We start from the raw sequence: 20,056 nt of genomic DNA, 5'->3' as shown, positions 1-20,056 counted from the left end.
GAAAAGCGAATTCCACTAGGGCGCTTAGGTCGGCCTGACGAGGTGGCCGATGCTGCCGTCTTTCTCGCCCAAAACACTTATGCCAATAACTGCATCCTAAATCTGGATGGCGGGTTAAGTGCTGTCTGAGCTGGCGTAGAGCTCCCCCATTTTAGTCGGAGGGGCACCCCTGACCATCATCAGTCGTCGATGACGATTGCGCCACCTGTCGAATCATCCACGACGACCACGTCGTCGTTGCTTGCTGCGGCAACCTTGGCCTTCTTTGCTTCAATCGGTTCGTCGCCATCGTCTGACCGAGGCCGCTTGAGGTTTGCCGACTCTCCTTCGACATCGACGGTGGGCTTGCCGTTCTGCTCAGCTGTGCCGTTAGACTCCGCCGGGGTCTCCTTCTTTGGCTTGCGAGGAATCTCGGGTTTCTGATCCGCAACCAAGCCCTTGACAGGCTTGTCTTCCAAGGGTTCCTTGCTGAAAGGGTGTTAGTGGGCTTTTTGGTTATAGATGGATAGATAGACGTACGATTCCTGGATGCTGATGACGACATTGACGAAGGGCTCCTCATCGTCTTCATCGATAACGGTGAGGAAAGTATCTTCCTTGATGCCAAGGTCGCTGAGCTTCTTGGGCAAGTTTTCTGTCTCATCTGGGTCGTAGAGCGGGCCTGCGTCGTTGTTCACGGCGAACTCCTTGTCGCCGTAGCCAAGCTCCAGACGCACAAAGTCCTCGACGAGATCCTTGAGCGTAGCTCTGGACAAGTCGACATACACGCTCGTCTGATATACGCTGCACACCGGGCAATCTGGGTTGGGAGGTCGGTACTTGCTCGAGTTGAGCAGACGAGCAGGGTTATGAGGAGAGATGAACACCTAAGTAGAACATTAGACCACAATCCTGGCAACGACAGAGTTTTGACCTTACCTCCTTAGTCTGAGTGAAGTCACCTCTCAGAACCTTGAACGACTGAAGAACACACAGGCCTGCGACAATTGCGTTGGTTGTCGCAATGGCCGGGATGATATTGCCCGCCATCTGCTTGATATCGAAACGGGACTTGCGCTCTATGCCGAAGATGAATGATCGGATGTTGGCACTGGCTGTGACAAAATCCAATGTGTCCTCGTCGTCCTTGTCGAAAGTGATCAGGGGCTCCGGTCCAGGTGCGTCTTGGTGAGCCTTCTTCAGCTCCTGCATGCGCTTGCTCAGCCGGTCCAGACTGTCGACGAACACTGCAAAATTCTGCTCCAACGTCCACACGTTTTGTCCGTCCGTCAGAATTGCCTCCTTTGACGCAAGGGCGTCCTTCGACTGTTCCGACAGAGTCTTGTAGTCAAGGGCCTCGGGCTTCCGTCTGGACTTCCACATGTCCTCCATAGACGCCAATCGCAAAATATCGGTGTTGAACACCTTGTCAAAGAGAAGCTGAGGAAAGGCTTCGGTACCCAGTGATTCACGAATCGCTCTGAGAGCGGCGGCCTCCTTCTTCAGCTCTTCAATCTCCTTGGCATTATCGGCATCGGCTGAGTTGTCGAAAGCAGACTCGTCTTCACTCGTGCCGAAGATTTCGTTGAGTAGGTAGCTCTTGGCCCAGACGATACAGTGTATGGGCTGACTCGGCGTGCTTCGGATGGTGCAAACCGGGAAAGACTTGGGCGTCTCCTTAGGGGTGCAGTCGTAGCATGCAGTGACTCCCTTCTTGATGACTTGGACGTTGCCGTTGAACCCAGTCGTGCCGCTCTCAATCAGGGGAACGTCGGCAGCCAAGCACATTCTGTTGACGTGCCGTCTTGCTTCTAGGTTGTCCAGCGCATTGAAAACAATGTGGAAGTCCCGGAACCACTTCACATTGAACTGGGAATCCTTGATGTTCGCATGATGGGCAACGATCTTGACCTTGGGGTTAAAAGGCTGTGCCGCATCCTTGGCCACCTTCGACGAGTCAGTACTGCAGTGCATCCAAACCTACATCGCAGTTTCGGGGACCATACCAGAGCCTTGGATTTTTTGATGTGTTCGTATCGGAAGAGGAATTGTCGGTTGAGGTTGCTCAGATCAATTGTATCGAGATCGACGACGTGGATCTCGCCAAAGCCCGTGAGTACGAGGTTTTTGAGGAGCTCGCATCCGATACCGCCAGCTCCGACCATCAAAACGCGGGCCTGTGCGGTGGGTGTTAGCTCCATTGAATCTCCGAATGAACAGGATACCATTATCGCGTCGTTTCATGAGGGTGCAAGATAATCAGCGCGCTCGGTGGATGGATGCTGCGCTAGGGGAGAGGTCGCGTGGGCTGATGCGCCGGGCTCAACAGGGTTGCGACCTACCTTCTTGACATTGGCGTTCAAAGCTCCGCCGAGCGATTGCTGGTAGAATCGATCGCGCGGCTGAACGGCAGGTGGTCTTTGCTGTTGCTGCTGCTTCTGTTGCTGCTGCTTCTGCTGCTGCTGCTTCTGCTGCTGCTGCTGTTGTTGCTGTTGCTGTTGCTGCTGCTGCACCGATTGCGCGGGCGGCTGCGCGGGCGGCTGCGCAGCGGGAGCCGTGGTGGTTTGCGGTTGCGTTGGCTGTTGCTGTTGCTCTGGTGGTGGTGCAGTGGTCGTTGGTGTCGCGGCGGGCGCGGTCGGCTCTGCGGCTGTTGCTGCAGCTGCAGCTGCTCCCGCTTCCGCAGTGGGATCCATCGGGTTCAGTTCGCAGTGTTGTGGAGGTTGTCCTGTGCGTCAATGATTGTCAATCGGTATTGCGACGGAGCAAGGTTGTGACGAGGAGCAACAATCGCGAGGTGGGAGGAAGAGAAGGAGGGAGGAATAAGCCGCGCGCAGGTGGGATGGATGAGACGAGGGCGGGTGGTTTCAGCACGGAGGGCGAGGCTGCAGGCTGCGAAGAACGGTTGAGGTTTTCCTAAGGTCACCGGAAGGAACGATCGCCCAGAGCAAGGCTCCAGCCAATGCCGGCAGCCGGTGACGAGATTCAGCAGGGATTCGAGCTGTTGGTTCCTGGGGACTTGCCGCGCTCGACCTATGATTGGCCGAAATAGCGGGTCTCGCTCACTCACAGCGAAAGCCTACTGGAGGGCGCTGTAACCTCAGTGGCCTGGTGCACCCTATAGCCACTGTCAGACGCTGGACTTGTACCTATCCAGACTTGACAAGGTGCCTCAGTGACCGCATTTCGCTTGCTGACTCCCGAACGTTCGCTATGCCTCTAACGGTTCCCGGCAGACCTGCGGGCTAAACCTCTTTTCACATAGCAAGCAGCGGATTGAACATTGGAACAGGGGATCAGAGATAACAGTAGAAATGAAATTGACCATTAGGGGACGTCTGGGATGATCGCCGCCTGCAATTAAGCGGTGATCCAACAAAAAAAACAAACGGGTCAGTGCAGCAGTATGGGTCTCTTAGCCGCCTAGTCCAACGTTCAAACCCGCGCTGCCGTCGTCCCCTCAGCAAAAGGATTGCAAAGCAGCCGGCCAGAAGCATCAAGGTGCAGCCAAGCCCAAGGCCGTATTCGTGCAGATCCCCCTCCAAAGACATAGGCCGGACTCCATTTGAAGAGGAGGCCCCTTCCCGGTACGCCCATTATGTCCGACGACGAGGCCGACCCCGAACTCTTGGCCCTCCTCCGCCAGCACTTCCAGGGCAAGCTCAACGTCGATGATGAGCCGGAGACGGGTGTCCTCGATGGCGCCGAGTTTGTCTACGACAACTCCATCGACGTCGCCATCGACATGAGGGCCACTAAGCGCGCCGCCGCCACCATCTACGCTCAGATGGAGCACAAGCAGTACTCGACCTCAACCTGGGCCGAGCATGAGCTGCACCCCAAGACCAAGGACGAGGCCACCGCGGCCTTCATCTTCACCATGGACCTGCTCAATTTCTGCTTCTGGTCCGAGAAGCCCCAGGATGAGAGGTACGCCGTCGAGTACCGCGGCAAGACCTGGACCGGCTACTGGAGCATGGTCGCCTCTCTTCAGCGCGCCCTCGACGAGGGCATCCCCATCACCAGCTCCGATTTCTGGCAGAGCGAGGACGAGTGTAACATGGAACTCATGAGGCATGTCTTCCGCTCCAAGACGGAGGAGGAGATGCCCTTGCTCGAGGAGCGTCTGGCGTGCCTGCGTGAGGCCGGCACCGTGCTGTATGAGAGGTACAACTGCAGCGTCACGAAGCTCATCGAGGCCGCCAACGGCTCTGCCGCCAGGCTGGTCAACCTGCTCGCCCGGGACTTTGATTGCTTCCGTGATGAGCACAAGTTTGAGGGTCGTCGGAAGCCCGTGAGGATCCTCAAGAGGGCCCAAATCCTCGTGGCGGATATCTGGGCGTGCTTTGGCGGCGAGGGCATCGGTGCCTTCCGTGACATTGACAAGATTACAATGTTCGCCGACTACCGCGTTCCGCAGATCCTCAATACCATGGGCTGCTTGTACTATAGCCCTTCGCTGGCGACGGCTATTATCGACAAGCGAGTCATTGAAAGTGGATCGAGGTTGGAGTTGCAGATGAGAGGTGAGGCCAATGAAACAAGACACTGTGATTGACGTGCTAACAACGAGCCAGCGTGCAGTATCTGGTGCGTCGAGCTCATTAAGCGGGAAATCCAGAAGGAGCACCCCGGAACGAGCGTCAACGCCATTCTGATTGATTTCTTTTTGTATGATACCATGAAGGAGTTGGAGGCCGCTGGCACAGAGACGGTGGGACATCACCGGACGAGAAGTATCTGGTACTAGAACAGCTCGAAACGTCACCGTAAAGATCAGTGACAATCAAAGCCTCTGGCAAGGGGTATAATTCTGGACTGCTGTTATCCAGCGTGGAGAATCTCCTTTGACTATACGTATAGCAAGTTCTCGTCTCGCATGCTTCGTATGTTCCTGCTGCAAGTTGTTTGCTCCAAAGAACTGGTTCATAAAACAATTGCTCAAACTCCAAACTCCCCTGCTTGCATCTTAATCACACACACCCACACACACACACACACACACACTTCCTGCTAAACATTTTATCCTTAGGCGGTCCCAACTGCCGTCGAGTTCATGAGCTCGTCCATGTGTGCCCGCTCAAGAGAAGCTCCCTTCTTCTGCTCCCTGAGCAGCACCGCAAGGACCTCGATGGGCGGGTTGAGACCCAGTCTCTCGGCCCGCTGCCAACGCTTCATGCGCTGCAGACCAATGCAGGGCTGGGCGTCATGTTAGCATCGTAACAATGTTTGATGGACAGAGAGACTCACGCCGTACTGCGAGCTGACATCAAAGTACCGCAGCACCTTCTCTGCCAAACTTACGTCCTTCTGATGAACCCTAGGCGCAATTCGCTGAGCTTCAACCGACTTCCAGTACTTGTTGATCTGGGCGTCGCTGATCTTCTCGGCCCTGGTCACAGACTCCGACTTCTCGGGGACTTCCTCCTTCACGTCCGGCTCCTCAATCTCTGGGGATGCGGGCTCGTCGAGTTGGATTTCGTTCGCTTCTTCTTCATCCTTGGCTGGCTTGCCAATTTCCGCTCTCTCAACGGCAGAGGTGAGGGCAGCCTTCTTCTGTTCCTTGGGTACGGGCTTGGAGACTCTATGAGAGAAGCTGATGGTCGACTGGCCCCGAGTCGGGCCGGGTCTGGCTCGGGCTCCTCCTGCTGATCTCCGGGTGGTGGGCATCGTATGAATGATGTGTGATTGACCAGGGTGTGATGAATGCCTGACGGGAATGAAGACCAAGCAATGCGGCCGATGATATAAAGATACCGATAACCTGGGCGGTGGTAAGTCTAGGGTATCTCGGTTTGGATGCAAATGCTTCAGATAATGTCGCCAATCGGTGTCGTCGCAATGTAATCCTCTGTTACCAAACCAATGGGCAGTGAATGACGAAATGGGCAAGAAGGTGGCAGGGGCCTTAATTTGGCGGGGCAACGCGAGGTTGGTACGAAAGCACGTGTCATGTCACGGGCATGACAGTACTAATCATAACACTCACTGTCTAGGGCACTGTGCTCATCATCGGCATGTCTCTATCGTCTGTTTTCATATCTGCCGTAACGTAATGCCTTGCACCAGGGTATTTAGACACGCAACAACTTTTTTTAGGTTCCCCTCTCCGTCTATGCTCCAGTAGCTTCTCTGTAGAACGAGATGCTTCTGTTGGCACCCGCCGTACAGAAAGACTCGTTCTTTCCAGTCTTCGGGAGCCACTTGACAGCCCATAATGCCTTGTCCGTCTCGCTATGCGTCGCGACACAGGCGCTGCGCTCAACAGACCATACCTTGACCTTGCCATCCATAGCGCCACTGAGTAGATATTCGCCGCTGTCGTTCCAGTCGATTGAAGTGATCCAAGAGGCGTGGCCTGTCATGTTACCGACCTGCTCGCCATTCTTGATATCGTAGAGTGCAATAATGGATGAATCTCCTGCAGCAGCAAGTCTTGTGTTTCCAGGGGAAAATGCCACAGCGCGGACAGACTTGACCAGACCTGAATACAGTGTTAGCAAGCGGTTGTTCAGAACGGTTTTCGGAGGGGCTTACTGGGCAAGGAGAACAACAGCCGTCCAGTATCGTTGTTGAATACGTAGACAGCACCATTCTCATGACCACTGGCAGTGTATTTTCCATCCCGGCTCAGGTCGACCGACATGCCAAAACTTCCCGAGCCCGGACTGCCAGTCTCGTACTCTCTGATCTTGGGCGTTCCCTCTTCACCAACGTCCCAGACGTTCACCCGGCCGTCATAGGTCGTTCCCGCGAGGAACTTGCCATCCTCGCTGAGGGCAATGGCCCACACCTCGCCAGCTTTGGCCGCCTGGTTTGTGATCTCCGAGTGCAGCTTCCACTCGCTCGTATCCTTGTCGACGACCCAAATCTTCACTTCGCCGGCGAAACCTGCGCTGGCAGCGACGAGGCCATTGCGCGAGGTGCAAATGTGATGGCAGCCTAGCTTGTGTGCACCGCTGATGGACTGTGTGATGGGGATCGAGGGGTCGAACGTGTTGTGGACGTGAAGAGTGGACGATCCGCTTGCGGACAGAAGGGATCTCTGGGTCGTGGCAAGCCCGAAGATGTCGGTTATGTGGGCTAGGAGTCGCAAGGTGTTAGCAAAGCGAAGCTTTCAAACAGCTCAAAGCACCAGAGCTCCCAAGGTCGAGCCAGCTCACCATTGTCCACCGTGTGTGTGGTCAGATATTGTTTCGACTGCCATAATTAGCTTCCGCTGCAATCAAGTCTGACCTCTGTAGCTCTTACCATGATTGCCAGTCCATGTGAAGCTTGTGCCGCTGTGGATGATGCGCGGTTGCTAATGGGATAATTGCGAGCGCGATGTTGTCGGGTAGGTGGGGGCTGACATCACACATTTGCGAGGAAAGACCCTTGCAATGGATAGTTGGGGAGGGAGGGGCAATGGAGGGGCTCCTAACACCCTTGCTGGAATCGGCCTCGCGAACACTACTTCACGCTGTCATACCTCCAATAGTGGCATCATTTCAAGCGAAACTTACCAATGCCTCTGTTGCGAGCCTTTCGAAAAACACACATGATTATTTCATCCTGTACAGAAGGTTTTGTGAATGACATGTTCTTGAACCAGAACATTATCAGCTTGGCTTCAAAAGATTTTGTTTGCCTAGTCAAGCTATTTTCCATACACCCAATCTGCGATCTGGGTGTCAACTACCACCAAACGTTTCTGCTTTCAGAAAACCGCGCTCTAAGTTCCCTCAATCAATGGCACACTCCTGCCATACCATCTTTATAGGTTTTGTTTTCACGGACGAGTTTGGTCATCCAGCATGGCTGTTTGCACGAATGAGGAACTCTTGTAGTCGAGTGATCCGGAGTTCCGATACACACATTATGCCAACGTTATTACGCAGCTGTCGTCAACAAGATGTCGAGCCGCATCTTCTGAACTGCCAATCCATATCAGCAAACAGTTACCGGTATTCAAAGACTTGCAATCCTTCTCACGGAGAAACTTGACCATGGTGTCGTTCTGGCAGTGGAGAGCCAACTCGAGCGGCGTCACCCCAGACCTTGCAGGTTCGGGAGATCCGCACGACCCTGATGAATTCGTCTGCGCCTTCAAGTTAGCCCCTGCTTCGATCAATATCCCCGCCACAGGCCGCATCGCCTCGTCATCGTCACTCTGCAGGATTCGGCGGCATAAGAGCAGAGGTTCTATCGCGGGAGAAGCCCACCTAAGCCGCCAGCAAGCCAGGTGCAATGGTGTCCATCCTCGAGGACCTGGGTAGCTTACGTCGGCGCCGTATTTGAGGAGGAGCTTCATCGTCGAGCGGCGGTGAACTCCGTATCTCGTTACGACGTGTAGCGGAGCGATCCAATTAGAATCCTCCAGATTCACGTCGGCATCGTGAGACAGAAGATATTTGACGACCTCTTGGTTATTGTGGTTGAGAAAGTCGCCATACAGCGCCGCGATGAGAGGCGTACCGGTCCTAAATGTTCTCTGTCTCAGTTTCTGGATATAACCGAAGGGGTTCCTGTTGACATGCCTATAATTCAGCCAATATGTATGATCAGCCTGCATGGTAAAGTTGTAATCGACATCTGCACCCCCGTGGAGGGCCGCTACTAGCGTAGTGATGGAGCCATGAAAACAAGTCCACCGGAAGGCGTACCAGTCGTCCTACAGGCCGCTTCTCCTGTACAACACGGGCAGTAGGAGGCTATAGAGAGATTTGCACGACACAGTTAAGTTCTTAAGGTCAGTAATGCCATCCAAGGTTGCCAGATCTGTCAGCTTCTCTGGGTCATCAAAGTAGTTCTCTATTACGTTCAGTTCGGCGTTACTAGCGTCTTGAATTTGTACTCTATCGGAGGCGATTTCGAGACGTTTCGTCACTTTGATTTTTAAGAGACTCCCTAGGTAAGACGCGATATGAAGGACGAGCTCTTCAGGGAGGTCTCCCAAACCAGACATTTTGCTACGGTACATGCGGGGCTGCCAAGGTGACTATTGGGGTGACATTGCGGCTACTACGATTAGAAGATTTGCAGGTACTTATGCGTGGGCTTAACATGGTAGAATCGAGTAACGTTTCCTCGTTTGGTCAAGTCCCGCAGATATTGGCTATCTTCTGGATAGACAGAGAAGTCTATGGTACGAGGCTTTTGAGGGATTCATTTGGTCTTCACAATGGCTTTGTGGTGGACGTTGGAGACGAGTAGAATTGTTTCTAGGTATACTAACAAGTTCACGTTGTTCACCTAAACAACCACTTCTTGAGCTGGCTCCCTTTCAACTCTTTTGTATGCCAACAATAATGACGATAGTAGGGCTGTAAACAATGGTAATGATATGCTTCTTCTTAGACTTCAAAGATACTAAGTCCTACAACAAAACAGGTGGGGACAGAATAAGACTTTAATGTTCACAGGGGTGACTGAAACCCTCGACCTTGAACGACACAATGAGCTGTACATAGTGCGTCAGCGTTGAGGGAATAGTAAGCGAGGCCAGACAGATCTCGATGGTTGTAGGAGTTCATTGGTGATTTACAACATTTGTTCGGCCGGCCAAAGGAATTGAGAAGCTATCATCCTTTTCCCATCATACCAATCAAGAGCTGAACAAGTGACCATGTTCAAAGCTCTGCTCCTGAGGCGAAGCAACTCGCTCGAAACTCGCCCCACAACGTATCACAGATACACATTGCTCTTAGTGTCAATCAGTGTTCGAAGCTTTGTACCTGCTATGCATTACCCCTGTTCCGCTATGAATTCAAGGACGGCAGGTTTGTTCAAAATCCAAGTTCATCACACGTGTCTTCCGTGAGTTACGCACACTGTCGACCAGCCATCATGGTCTCTCTTCAAAATCGTTCAAGGTAGAGACCTTCGCTCGGAGATGTTTGATCATGATAACGTTGTCGCAACCAAGGCCCATCTAGAATGTGGACAATTCCCCTTTATGGGACTGTTGTCGAACCTGCGCTATCCCGCCGCCGTGGTTCTTGACCCTGCATCAGTTTCTGCATCTAAACGGACAACTTTGATGGATCGATTGTCCCCAATGATGCACTTATCGAGGACTGGTCGAATAAAAAAGAGGTTGCGCGTTCTAAAACGCATTTGCAATGTCTAGACCCAAGCCAAAAAATTGACCTTTGAACCCTTGTCTTTGCAAAATTCGGACTGGTACCATGAGGAAGTAGCCATATAACGGTCCCAACCTAACCACCATAGATGGCCGTGGTGCCCGGGATGTTGGTTTGAGGCATCGTATCTACTTTGGGGAAACTCGGAAGAGCTTGTATCGTCACCAGGTTCCCTCTGGTGAATACAAGAACCAAGCCGTGACTTGGCAAGTGATTCACTGTTCCGCACATCTCAAATTTCGGATTGACTGTTAGACCAACCCGCGCTACTTCAACGAAAACTCCCGAATGCCTTTCCCCCGGATCAGTTGACATCAATTCCAAAGAACACGAACATGTCAGAGGCAATTGGCATCAACAAAGGGACTCGGTAGGCGCTGAAGATAATCTTAATGCCCTCAGCACATCAGAAAAACAGTAATCATAAAGGCACGTCCGAAGAAGTGATGGATTGTCCCAAACGCCACAATATGCTAACCAGTTGTACACTTGAATATACACGTCTCGAAATGTTACACGACCATTGGGCGATTTAAATAAATTTTCCTGAGGGGTTCTCGTCTCTCCACAGATCTTTGATTTCTGTTAAGCAGCCGTCAGTGAAGGGACATCAGAAGGCGGTGGAGGGATACGTACTGCTTAGGCAGTGTGGGCACACGATGTGCTGTCTCTTAATCTGGCCGCAACCCGGGCACTTGCACAGAGACTTGACGTCCTTGAGCGCCTTTCCTGCCATCTGCCTGTGTCTCTTCTTCGCGTGCGAAGTCTTCTTCTTGGGCACTGCCCTCAAGATGGACTCCCAGATGCCGCCGAGCCACGCAGGTACGTTGAGGTTGAATGCCGGCAGGGCGAAGGAGAGCGCCGGAAGGAAGGAGTTTGTAACTTGACGCGTGTAGAGGGAGAATATCCTTGACGTCTGGGTGAAAGCTGGCGCGGAGATCCGGGGAAAGAGGGAGGTCATGCGCAAAGGCTGCGCGCCCATAGCGATGGCGGCCATTTTGAACGATGACCGATCGACTCGAGAACGGGTGGAGGGGCAACGGTCTTCGCAGGACGTTAGAAAGCGTCGGGTATAGATTCGAGTTTGAGGAGTCGTGACGTCGAACGGGGCCAAGGGAATCGGGCTGCCGGGTCTCGAGGTTGCGATCCTTGTTCGCGATGGTGGATGTTGAGGCAGCTGCACCACTGTCTGTCGTTCACATCACGAGGCTCAAGCTTCTTCCATTCCGAACCGAGAAAAAAAAGGCTTGCGACCAGGGAGCTGTCAATTGAGATCAGCCAGCCAATCACAGCCCCCGAGACGCACAGACTTATATCAGCCAATCAACGCGATGGAGACCCCTTTTCCCCTTTCCCTCCACCCCCTGCACCTCCCTGCAGGGAAATTATTGTTTGCTGGAGTGGAAGTAACAACCTATTAGCAGCAGCCAACGGCCACAGCCAGTGCCTGACAGACAAGACACCGGGGACGGGTAGCAAGCAGGTGCCAGCAGAGAGGAAATTACCCTCCTGGTCCAGGCCAGATCAGGTTCACTCTTCCCATTCACCGGCTTGTGTCCTTCGAAACATCCTCCAACCTCGTGATCCTCTTTTTCTCTCTCCCTGCACATCGCTTCTCCGACTCCCGACCCTCACTCAACCTCTCACCTCGACTCGGCCCCAATCGAGAGACCAAGTAACAGATACCTTTCTTGGAATACAGAAACGTATCTCACTTTCACTCCTTAACAACACCCACACCACCCACTCTCGCTCCCTCGCGGAAAAGCTATCGCCATGGCGCAGCCCCAGACCATCTTCCCCCAGACCCATGTTGGTTTCGACAGCATCACGTCCCAGATTGAGAAGAAGCTCCTGAAGAGAGGCTTCCAGTTCAATGTCATTTGTGTCGGTGAGTTAATCCCCCCATGTGCGACGGCAATTGCTTGCCGCCTTGTTCGCGACCTCGTGTCCTGGCAGTCGACTGACAGACTGTGTTTCCACAATTAGGCCAGACGGGTTTGGGCAAGTCCACCCTGATCAACACTATCTTCGCCTCCCACCTTATCGACTCCAAGGGTCGCTTGCTCCCTGACGAGGCTGTCCGTTCGACCACCGAGATCCAGGCCGTCTCTCACATGATTGAGGAGAATGGCGTCCGTCTGCGCCTCAACATCGTCGACACCCCTGGCTACGGCGACCTGGTGAACAATGACCGCTGTTGGGATCCTATCGTCAAGTACATCAAGGACCAACACTCCGCGTACTTGCGAAAGGAGCTCACTGCTCAGCGCGAGCGCTACATTCAAGACACCCGCATCCACTGCTGCCTCTTCTTCATCCAGCCCTCAGGTCACTCTCTGAAGCCCATCGATATTGTCGTCCTGAAGAAGCTGTCTGATGTCGTCAACGTCGTCCCCGTCATTGCCAAGTCCGACACTTTGACCCTCGAGGAGCGCCTGCAGTTCAAGGAGCGCATCAAGGAGGAGTTCGCCTTCCACAACCTCAAGATGTACCCGTACGACAACGAGGAGTTTGATGACGAGGAGCGCAACCTGAACACTCAGATCAAGGTGAGCCCTTTAGCTGCAGATCATGCCCACGTCAGCTGCTAACAAGTGAACAGGATTTGGTTCCCTTCGCCGTTGTTGGCTCCGAGAAGTCCATCATCGTCAACGGCAAGCAGGTCCGCGGTCGCCAAAACCGCTGGGGTGTCATCAACGTCGAGGACGAGAACCACTGCGAATTCATCTACTTGAGAAACTTCCTTCTCCGCACCCACCTTCAAGACCTCATTGAGACCACGTCGCAGATCCACTACGAGACTTTCCGTGCCAAGCAGCTCTTGGCACTCAAGGAGAGCAGCGCACACGGTGGCGGTAGCAGACCCATCAGCCCTGCTGCTGACCGTGAGCTCAGCCGGAACTCGCAACGAATGACCATGAACGGATACTAGTTGATGGATGGTCCCACCCAAAGCGCTCGAGGAGCCAATCGGCAATGATATTCTCGGGCAGCCGGGGTTCTGATGACTCTTAATCTCATGGTGTTATGCGCAGACCAAAAGGAAAAGAGGCACGGCACGGCCTCGACAGCAAGCGGAAGCTGCATCGACTTATAATTTCGAGGGAAGAAGCAGCTGCTGTACCCATGGGAAGACTTGGCGGAAGTTCGTTCACATGGGAGGATGGAAGATGCTGGCATGGCGCACGGATTTTGGTCATACCCCCTCTGACCTTGTGGTCGTTGTTCAAGTACGCGTGCTGGCGAAATAGTCCATTATTCCCCCTTTCCGCCTCACAGCTGGACGCACTTCTACTGTTTTCTTATTTTGCTTTTTGAAGCAGCATTTCGAGCTCGGCTTTTCACTTGTTTCCCCCCCATTTTCTTCTTACTCTTTAATCCATTCGTACTCTGATAGAGAGTTCGTTTCGATACCTCGTGGAATACAACCGACATGGCTTATGATTTGACGTGTTTGGTGTCTCGCGTGATGTAGTGATGATTCCTCCAAGCCAAAATTTGGCCAGAGGTTCAGCCATATATGGCTCTCTAATTTGCTTTTATATGTCTAATAGGATATATGCATGCACAATAACCGCCCGCGCTATGTAGAAGGAACCCGCAAAGTTGTTGTATTCTAAAATGTATCCATTTTCCAACGCCCCGTCGTCGTCGTCGTCGTCCTGCCGTCACGGCCAACTCCGGCCAGCCTCTCCCCCTCGCCCCGTGTAAGGTGCGCTGCCCGCACGTTTGGTGACTTAGGAAGACTTGTAGACAAAGTCCTCGAGGGTCTTGTAGGCCTTCTCGAGGTCGTCGTTTACAATGATGAGGTCGTGGACGCCGGGGGTCTTTGAGAACTCGAGCTCGAGCTTGGCCTGGGCGAGGCGCTTCTGGATGCTCTCCTCCTTCTCCGTGCCGCGGCCGCGGAGACGCTTCTCGAGCTCCTCTTCCGACGGCGGCGCGATGAAGACGTAGCGGGCGGGGAAGTTGGAGTTCTTGATTTGCTTGACGCCCTGGTGTTTGTTTTTCTCGTGTCAGTGTGCGACGGCCCAACAAGCCCCAACAGAGTGCGAGGTATAAGGGGGTTGCCAAGAGGGGGGGAAGGGGGACCATACCTCCATCTCAATGTCGAGGACGACGAGCTTGCCCTTGGCGGACTGCTCCTCGATGGTGGCCTTGGAGGTGCCGTAGGCGTTGCTGCCGAAGACGGCGTGCTCGACGAAGCCGTCGCGGGCGACGAGGTCGTCAAAGGCCTCGCGCGTGACGAAGTGGTAGTCGACGCCGTCCTGCTCGCCCGGGCGGGGGCCGCGGGTGGTGTGGGAGACGGAGAGGGCAAAGGTGTCGGGGTGGCGCTCGAAGAGGAGCTTGTAGAGGGTGCCCTTGCCGACTCCCGAGGGGCCGGAGATGACGATCGGGCGGCGGTCGGAGGGGAGAACTGCAGGCGCGAGGGGCGTCGTTAGTCTTTTGTGACTTGTCTTTTTTAACTTTCTCCTTCCTTTTTCCCCCTTGTTTTGGAGGGGCGGGTTTCTTTTTCGGTGGTGGAGGGTAGCACGGAGATTGGATTACGACATGGAGGTCTAGGGGGAGGGCGTAGTAGGTGCGACGTCACGATCTTGCTTACCTGGTGCCATTGTGTGCGCGAGACGGGACGGTTGGCTTGAGAAGGGGGAGCTGGTCAAGGGACGTTGTCGTAAGAAGGCCTGGGCGAGCGGTCGGAGGCGGGGCAGCATTCCAGTGAGACGAAGATCGGAAAAGAGAGAGAGGCAGCAAGAGCAGTTCTTAGAGTTTCAAAGAAAAAAGATCCACGGGGGGGGGGGCGGCGGTCGGCGGTCGGAGGGGGGGCGGCGTGGTCTCGGAGGGGCAGAGTTGTTAGAGTGGTCGTGGGCGGTCAGTCTGACAGTCACAGCCCAGGCACAGGGTTCGGAAGCGTGGTGGAGGGACGGGCTAGGGACCGACGCAGTGACACATTGTAGGGAGGGAGGTACCTCTGGATGGTGGGGGGTTGCTTTACCTTACTGGGCTGAGCTTAGCCCGAATGCCGGCAGAATTCGTGCAGGTGCCCGCTGAAGAGTCAACGTTGGGCTCCCCATGACTCAGCGATGGGATGGGCGGTGAAGGGAGGCCGTTGGGATCCTTCTTTACTGCCTTTCATTTGTCGACTGCATTGGATTCTGTCTGTCAGCACTTGCTTGTATGGAGCTCTAGGACGAACCTCTACAACAACCAATTATTTCTGACTCCTAGGTTTGGGGTCTCGTCTCGGGCTGGATGCAGTATTTCGAGCCACCCTTGGCCGGGTCTCGGCAATTTGGGTAACAGACAGTCATGAATAAGAGTACGATACCGACACCTGATGGGTTGCATAAGATACACTGAACTGAGCCCACCCAGTCTCTGGTAATTAGAGCAGTGAGTGAACCTTGACTGCTGCGAGGCGCATGTAAGCTCTGGCTGCGCCTTTCGTGCGCCAAGTGCTCAACAATAAGGGCATGGGCCTGGGTGTGCTTTATGAGTTATGCGCCCAGTCCCGCACTCATCTGCCAACATGGTACGAACGACTTGCAACATCATCAAACTCCAGGCATGCCCGACCAAACTCGGTTCAATTGTTGCTCTGCCATGCCCACACAATCTCAGAGGCAATTGATTCCTTCGTATCCAGCAGATGAATAATCTCCAACGACTAGGCTTACCTTTTAGAAACCCGATGGACGAACTGAAGCGACGCAAGACATCACAGTGACTCATATCTCGGCTTCGCAACCGACTCTGTCACAAAGCCTAGCCTGGCAGAGAATACACCTAGTTGTGTCATGTTACCGTTTCCATATACCTGGTACGGTTGTCCTTTTAAGAGCAGAAGAAGACTGCTTTCGACAGCAGCCTTTTGTATGATAGCCGTACGACTAACCGCAACTCTGCTCACCTTGCGAGTCACATGTGGTGACCAAGACACAGAACCACACGAGTTCAATGAACTTCAACATCCCGTAATTTACAGTAGCATAAGAGAGGTATAAAATAATAGTTGGACTTCCCGTCTCCGAGCCCAGTACTGAGCCATGATTGAATCGGTATCCTCGCATTAGGCTCCGTTCCTCTGTCGCTTAGTTCTAACCGTCTTATTTTCCTGGGTATTCATCCGCTGATTATACAAGTACGCGGTCAAAGACAACACTCAGGTGACCTATGTGAACGCCAAAGCTATTACAACAGCCGGAGCAAAAGTAGAGATGACAATTGAAGAGATGGAAGCTGCAGAAAGATGTTTCAACGAAAACGATCGTGAGTACTTTGTATCTGCTCAATGCATGCAAAAGACCAAAGAGGAGAGTCCGGTTTCTGGCCCGGATGCCCAAACACAGATACACGGCATCTCTTCAATCTTCATTGGAAGTCTTCTACCCGCCAGACAAATGTAGCTAGACCTCTTTAACGCAAAACCTTCACGAGGGCGTAATAGACCCGGGCAGGGCCCGGGTCACGCCTTGGTACTACGACAGTACGGCAACAACTTGGGTTAGCTTTATTGTTCTTTGATCAATATGTGAATCTGTGATAGCGATGCCTTGGTAGGTGGGTTCGGATACATGTACGACGGTTGTCGAATCCAGTCAAGTCCACTGCGGCCTTGCCCTGTCTTGGTTCAATGTGTTTGAGACAAATTCGAAAGTCATTGCTGTCGAACGACGCAGAGTGGTTCTGCCGTTGGTCGCCATTGAATGGATTCACAATAGAAGATGCGGTACTCTTTAAAAATATAAATTGAGGCTTAGAAACAAACCACGGGGAATCTACGATGCCGGAAAGAAGCCAAGTCATTACCACCAAACCTTACGAATAAGCCATACACATCGAGGGTATGCTTCCAGAGCTTTTACAAGAAAAGGAGGGCAAGCAGAGGTGCGGCCATGGCGGCGACCTCAGGGCGCAGCGGGACAGCGGGGTTGTTGCTCGCCGTAGGAGTGGAGGAGGAGGAGGAAGTGCTAGTACCGGTGGGGGAGGAAGTAGCAGGAACAGTGGAGCCGCCGGTGTTAGTGCCGGGGGTGTTGGAGTCGGAGTCAGCAAGAGGCGAGACGGCGAGGCCAGTGATCTCCGTCTTGCCGTCAACGTCGTAGACCTTGTGCTTGACAGTCCAGTCGGAAATGGAAATGATCTTGCCGGAAGGCTTGTTCTTGATGCCGTTGTCGATCATATCCTGACCTCCGGGGGGAACGGCCGGCAGGGTGAAGTTGTTGTTAAAGCCCTTCTCCTTGATCAGAGACGAATCACACTTGGGAGGCGCAGGGTAGTTGGTAGCCGCCTTCTCGGCCTGGAGAGACTTGAAGTCAACCTTGTTGTACTGGGTGGCGAGGTTGGTGTAGTCGATCAGCAGATTGACGGACTTGTCGGCGTTGACCTTGACGAGACCGAAGTTGTTGTCCTCCTGACTGTACTCGTAGACAAGACCGCCGGAGAAGACGTTCTTCATGTCGGGACCATAAATGGCGCCGACCTCGGTAAAGACACGAGGGGTAACCTGGTTGCAGCCATATTCGGAGAAGAAAACGGGGACGGATGTCTCGTTCAGGTCTGCGACGAGCTGGTCGTAGGTGGACTTCTTGAAGTTGGAGTCGCCGCACCATGAGTAAGAGTTGAGGCCGAAGAGGTCGATACGGCTAGGGTCCTTCGCATCGCCATTCTCGGCACACTGCAGGTAGTTCCAGGAGTCGACGAGGATTTCACGGACGTCGGCGGCCGAGTAACCAACGGGAATGGCGCGGTCGGCGTGCTTGGAGACGTAGTTCTTCAAGTCGCGGGTGACGGCGCGCAGGTACTGGGGAACGTATTGAGCCGTCTCAACGTTGTTCATGACCTCGTTGCCAGAGAAAAAGGCCAGAGTGTTGGGGTAGCTCTTGAAGGCCTCGACAATGGCAAAGGTGCGGTTCAGGTAGGCAGCGTAGTAACTAGTCCAGGGCTCAAAACTGGTGATGCTCTCGCCGACCAGGGGAGAGTTGACGTCGAGGATCATGTACATGCCAGCGGCGTTAAAGATGGAGGCGCACGCATCGTGGTTCAGGTTGGGGTCGAGGTTGTAGACGCGGATGGCGTTGGCGCCAAGGCGTTGCAGCAGAGCAGCATCGCGCAAGCAGACATCACCGTCGCTCAGGGGGTCGCGGTTGTGGGCAGGGTCGTAACCAGCGCTTCCGCCAATCTGGTAGTCGACACCCACGATCTGGAACTTTTCACCAGCCTCGTTGATGAAAGAGTTGCCCTGGACCGTAAGGGGCTTAACGGCCGCGGCCAGGGTCGCACTCAATGCGACGAGAGCAGTTTGGACCTGTGGCAGAACGGGAAGCCGAGTTAGCGTTGCACCATGCAGTTGATGTTGAGGCAGAACGAAGTGTCAATATGAGGGGGAGGGGGATCGGCAGAACGAGGCGTCGCCATGATTGAATCCGGCGACCGTTGAACCAATTGGACCAATGGGAGCCACTGATGAAAAAGACAAACTGATTTGTACTTACGAGCATGATTACAAAGTGCGCAGTCTTTTTGTACAACCTGTAACCTCGATTTGTTGGAGAGAAGAGGGAGAGTATTAAACGTCAAAATCCGAGGAGTATTGACGAAGTTGGTTTTGTTCGCTAGCCGTGGCTATAAAGGAAGGGGCGTGCGAAATCCAAGAGAGCGACGTGAAGATGAGCGTGGGTACTGAGGGAGCCAAACGGACACTAGAAGAATTTGAGACTGAAAAGGGCCCAAAAAGGAAACAATTCTCCTGGGGTTGTTGGTGGATGTGGTTGGTTGAGTGAGTGACGAGAAACGAAGAGAGTCAAGATGGAGAGGACGGGTAAGGTGGGCCGGGATGTCGATGTCGAGGGGCGTCGCGGTGCTTTCCTATTGTCAAACGAAGAGACAGGCACGAACCAGTCTGTCGGGCTAGTGTTACAGAGAGGAAGAAGAGAGCAACAGCGATAGGTCCTGGCAGAAAGAGGGATCCGAGACACCAAGGGGATAACTTGGGTTAAGAGGAGGCAAGAGTAATAACGAGACTGAAATATGAAAGAGGAGAGGAAGGGAAGGCGCAAACAAGAATAGGTCGAACCGCGGTATGTAAATTAAAAATGGGAAAGGCACTACGGCTCCCGCCTTCTGGATACGATGCTCAGCGGTTTTGTCTCATCTCGGCCTAGCGTCACATAGTCATCTCCAGCCAGCCTACCTTTCGCAACGCTCGCATAATGCCGCCGGTGAGCCAGCCAGTGAGTGGCACAGGAGCAAGGAAACACCAACCGTACCAAGTCACCACACCATGCTCGATGGGGTTGACCTGCGGCGACTCTCCCCCCCTCCCCTCGGACCTTGCCCTCGCATCATCATCTCAACTTTGCCCCCCTTTCTGCAAGTCGAATTGGGTTCCATCTCACAGTCCGGCTTAGTGCCTCGATGTCTCTAGGCCATCGTCCATTCTTTCTCCTTCATCAGACATTCGTCATGAGCTCGCAACTCTGCCCAGACAACCAAAGTCTGTTTTTTCCCCTGCCTTCCTCCCTGTTTGTGTGTATGTGTGTCTGAGTATTCCTGCAACGAAGTGCCAACAAACATACCAGACGTCGCACACAGCCCCTCGGCATCTCAATTCCTGAAGCAAGGCCTTCCACACACTTACAGGGCTGGGGAGCGTCACAGACGGGAGGGGCCTTCTTCATTTTCCCCTCATCTCAGCCAAAAGTCCCAAACGCGAGCGAAGCGAAAAAGAGAGGACAAGACGGGATGGCTCGGGCAACACGATGGCCTGGGCGCAAGGCGAGTGGAACAGGGCCATGGGGGATTCAGTGAGAGAGGGCGGCGGGTGCTGACTGGTTGCCCAACTCTCGTGCTGCATGCTTCAAAGCTTGGCTTCTTTAATTACATTCCCGCTCTGCACTAATCTCACTGGCCACAGTTGGTCCTCTCGTTTATCTGCAGGGCCGCAGGGGTCCGTTGGCTGA

General features: G+C 53.7%; 8 protein-coding genes across 8 annotated transcripts; 2 read left to right on the top strand and 6 right to left on the bottom strand.

Moving 5' to 3' along the window:
- Nucleotides 1-179: 179 nt before the first annotated feature.
- ColSpa_04591 (ubiquitin-conjugating enzyme E2) lies at nucleotides 180-2,672 on the bottom strand (the record flags this gene model as incomplete). Its single annotated transcript, XM_049270803.1, has 5 exons — nucleotides 180-468; nucleotides 520-866; nucleotides 919-1,926; nucleotides 1,986-2,156; nucleotides 2,322-2,672. 5 exons carry the CDS (start codon nucleotides 2,670-2,672, stop codon nucleotides 180-182), a joined length of 2,166 nt encoding a protein of 721 aa, XP_049126760.1.
- A 902-nt stretch (nucleotides 2,673-3,574) lies between these two features.
- ColSpa_04590 (quinate dehydrogenase) lies at nucleotides 3,575-4,726 on the top strand (the record flags this gene model as incomplete). The annotated part of the gene is made up of 2 exons (XM_049270802.1): nucleotides 3,575-4,502; nucleotides 4,554-4,726. 2 exons carry the CDS (start codon nucleotides 3,575-3,577, stop codon nucleotides 4,724-4,726), a joined length of 1,101 nt encoding a protein of 366 aa, XP_049126759.1.
- A 278-nt stretch (nucleotides 4,727-5,004) lies between these two features.
- On the bottom strand, nucleotides 5,005-5,646 carry ColSpa_04589 (DNA polymerase delta subunit 4; the record flags this gene model as incomplete). The annotated part of the gene is made up of 2 exons (XM_049270801.1): nucleotides 5,005-5,175; nucleotides 5,281-5,646. The coding sequence occupies 2 exons, from the start codon at nucleotides 5,644-5,646 to the stop codon at nucleotides 5,005-5,007; spliced, it is 537 nt and encodes a 178-aa protein (XP_049126758.1).
- Nucleotides 5,647-6,089: 443 nt separating this feature from the next.
- ColSpa_04588 (meiotic recombination protein rec14) lies at nucleotides 6,090-7,518 on the bottom strand (the record flags this gene model as incomplete). Its single annotated transcript, XM_049270800.1, has 3 exons — nucleotides 6,090-6,460; nucleotides 6,514-7,059; nucleotides 7,482-7,518. 3 exons carry the CDS (start codon nucleotides 7,516-7,518, stop codon nucleotides 6,090-6,092), a joined length of 954 nt encoding a protein of 317 aa, XP_049126757.1.
- A 3,192-nt stretch (nucleotides 7,519-10,710) lies between these two features.
- ColSpa_04587 (putative 54S ribosomal protein L32, mitochondrial) lies at nucleotides 10,711-11,097 on the bottom strand (the record flags this gene model as incomplete). The annotated part of the gene is made up of 1 exon (XM_049270799.1): nucleotides 10,711-11,097. One exon carries the CDS (start codon nucleotides 11,095-11,097, stop codon nucleotides 10,711-10,713), a length of 387 nt encoding a protein of 128 aa, XP_049126756.1.
- A 779-nt stretch (nucleotides 11,098-11,876) lies between these two features.
- Nucleotides 11,877-13,035, top strand: ColSpa_04586 (septin spn3; the record flags this gene model as incomplete). Its single annotated transcript, XM_049270798.1, has 3 exons — nucleotides 11,877-11,991; nucleotides 12,090-12,652; nucleotides 12,706-13,035. The coding sequence occupies 3 exons, from the start codon at nucleotides 11,877-11,879 to the stop codon at nucleotides 13,033-13,035; spliced, it is 1,008 nt and encodes a 335-aa protein (XP_049126755.1).
- Nucleotides 13,036-13,840: 805 nt separating this feature from the next.
- On the bottom strand, nucleotides 13,841-14,713 carry ColSpa_04585 (guanylate kinase; the record flags this gene model as incomplete). Its single annotated transcript, XM_049270797.1, has 3 exons — nucleotides 13,841-14,095; nucleotides 14,198-14,517; nucleotides 14,704-14,713. 3 exons carry the CDS (start codon nucleotides 14,711-14,713, stop codon nucleotides 13,841-13,843), a joined length of 585 nt encoding a protein of 194 aa, XP_049126754.1.
- A 2,246-nt stretch (nucleotides 14,714-16,959) lies between these two features.
- ColSpa_04584 (1,3-beta-glucanosyltransferase gel2) lies at nucleotides 16,960-18,595 on the bottom strand (the record flags this gene model as incomplete). Its single annotated transcript, XM_049270796.1, has 2 exons — nucleotides 16,960-18,402; nucleotides 18,590-18,595. 2 exons carry the CDS (start codon nucleotides 18,593-18,595, stop codon nucleotides 16,960-16,962), a joined length of 1,449 nt encoding a protein of 482 aa, XP_049126753.1.
- Nucleotides 18,596-20,056: the final 1,461 nt, after the last annotated feature.

This window comes from Colletotrichum spaethianum (genome assembly GCF_022836535.1).
Source record: "Colletotrichum spaethianum MAFF 239500 DNA, contig10, whole genome shotgun sequence".
Taxonomy (NCBI): domain Eukaryota; kingdom Fungi; phylum Ascomycota; class Sordariomycetes; order Glomerellales; family Glomerellaceae; genus Colletotrichum; species Colletotrichum spaethianum.
This window is presented reverse-complemented; position numbering and strand designations above follow the sequence as displayed.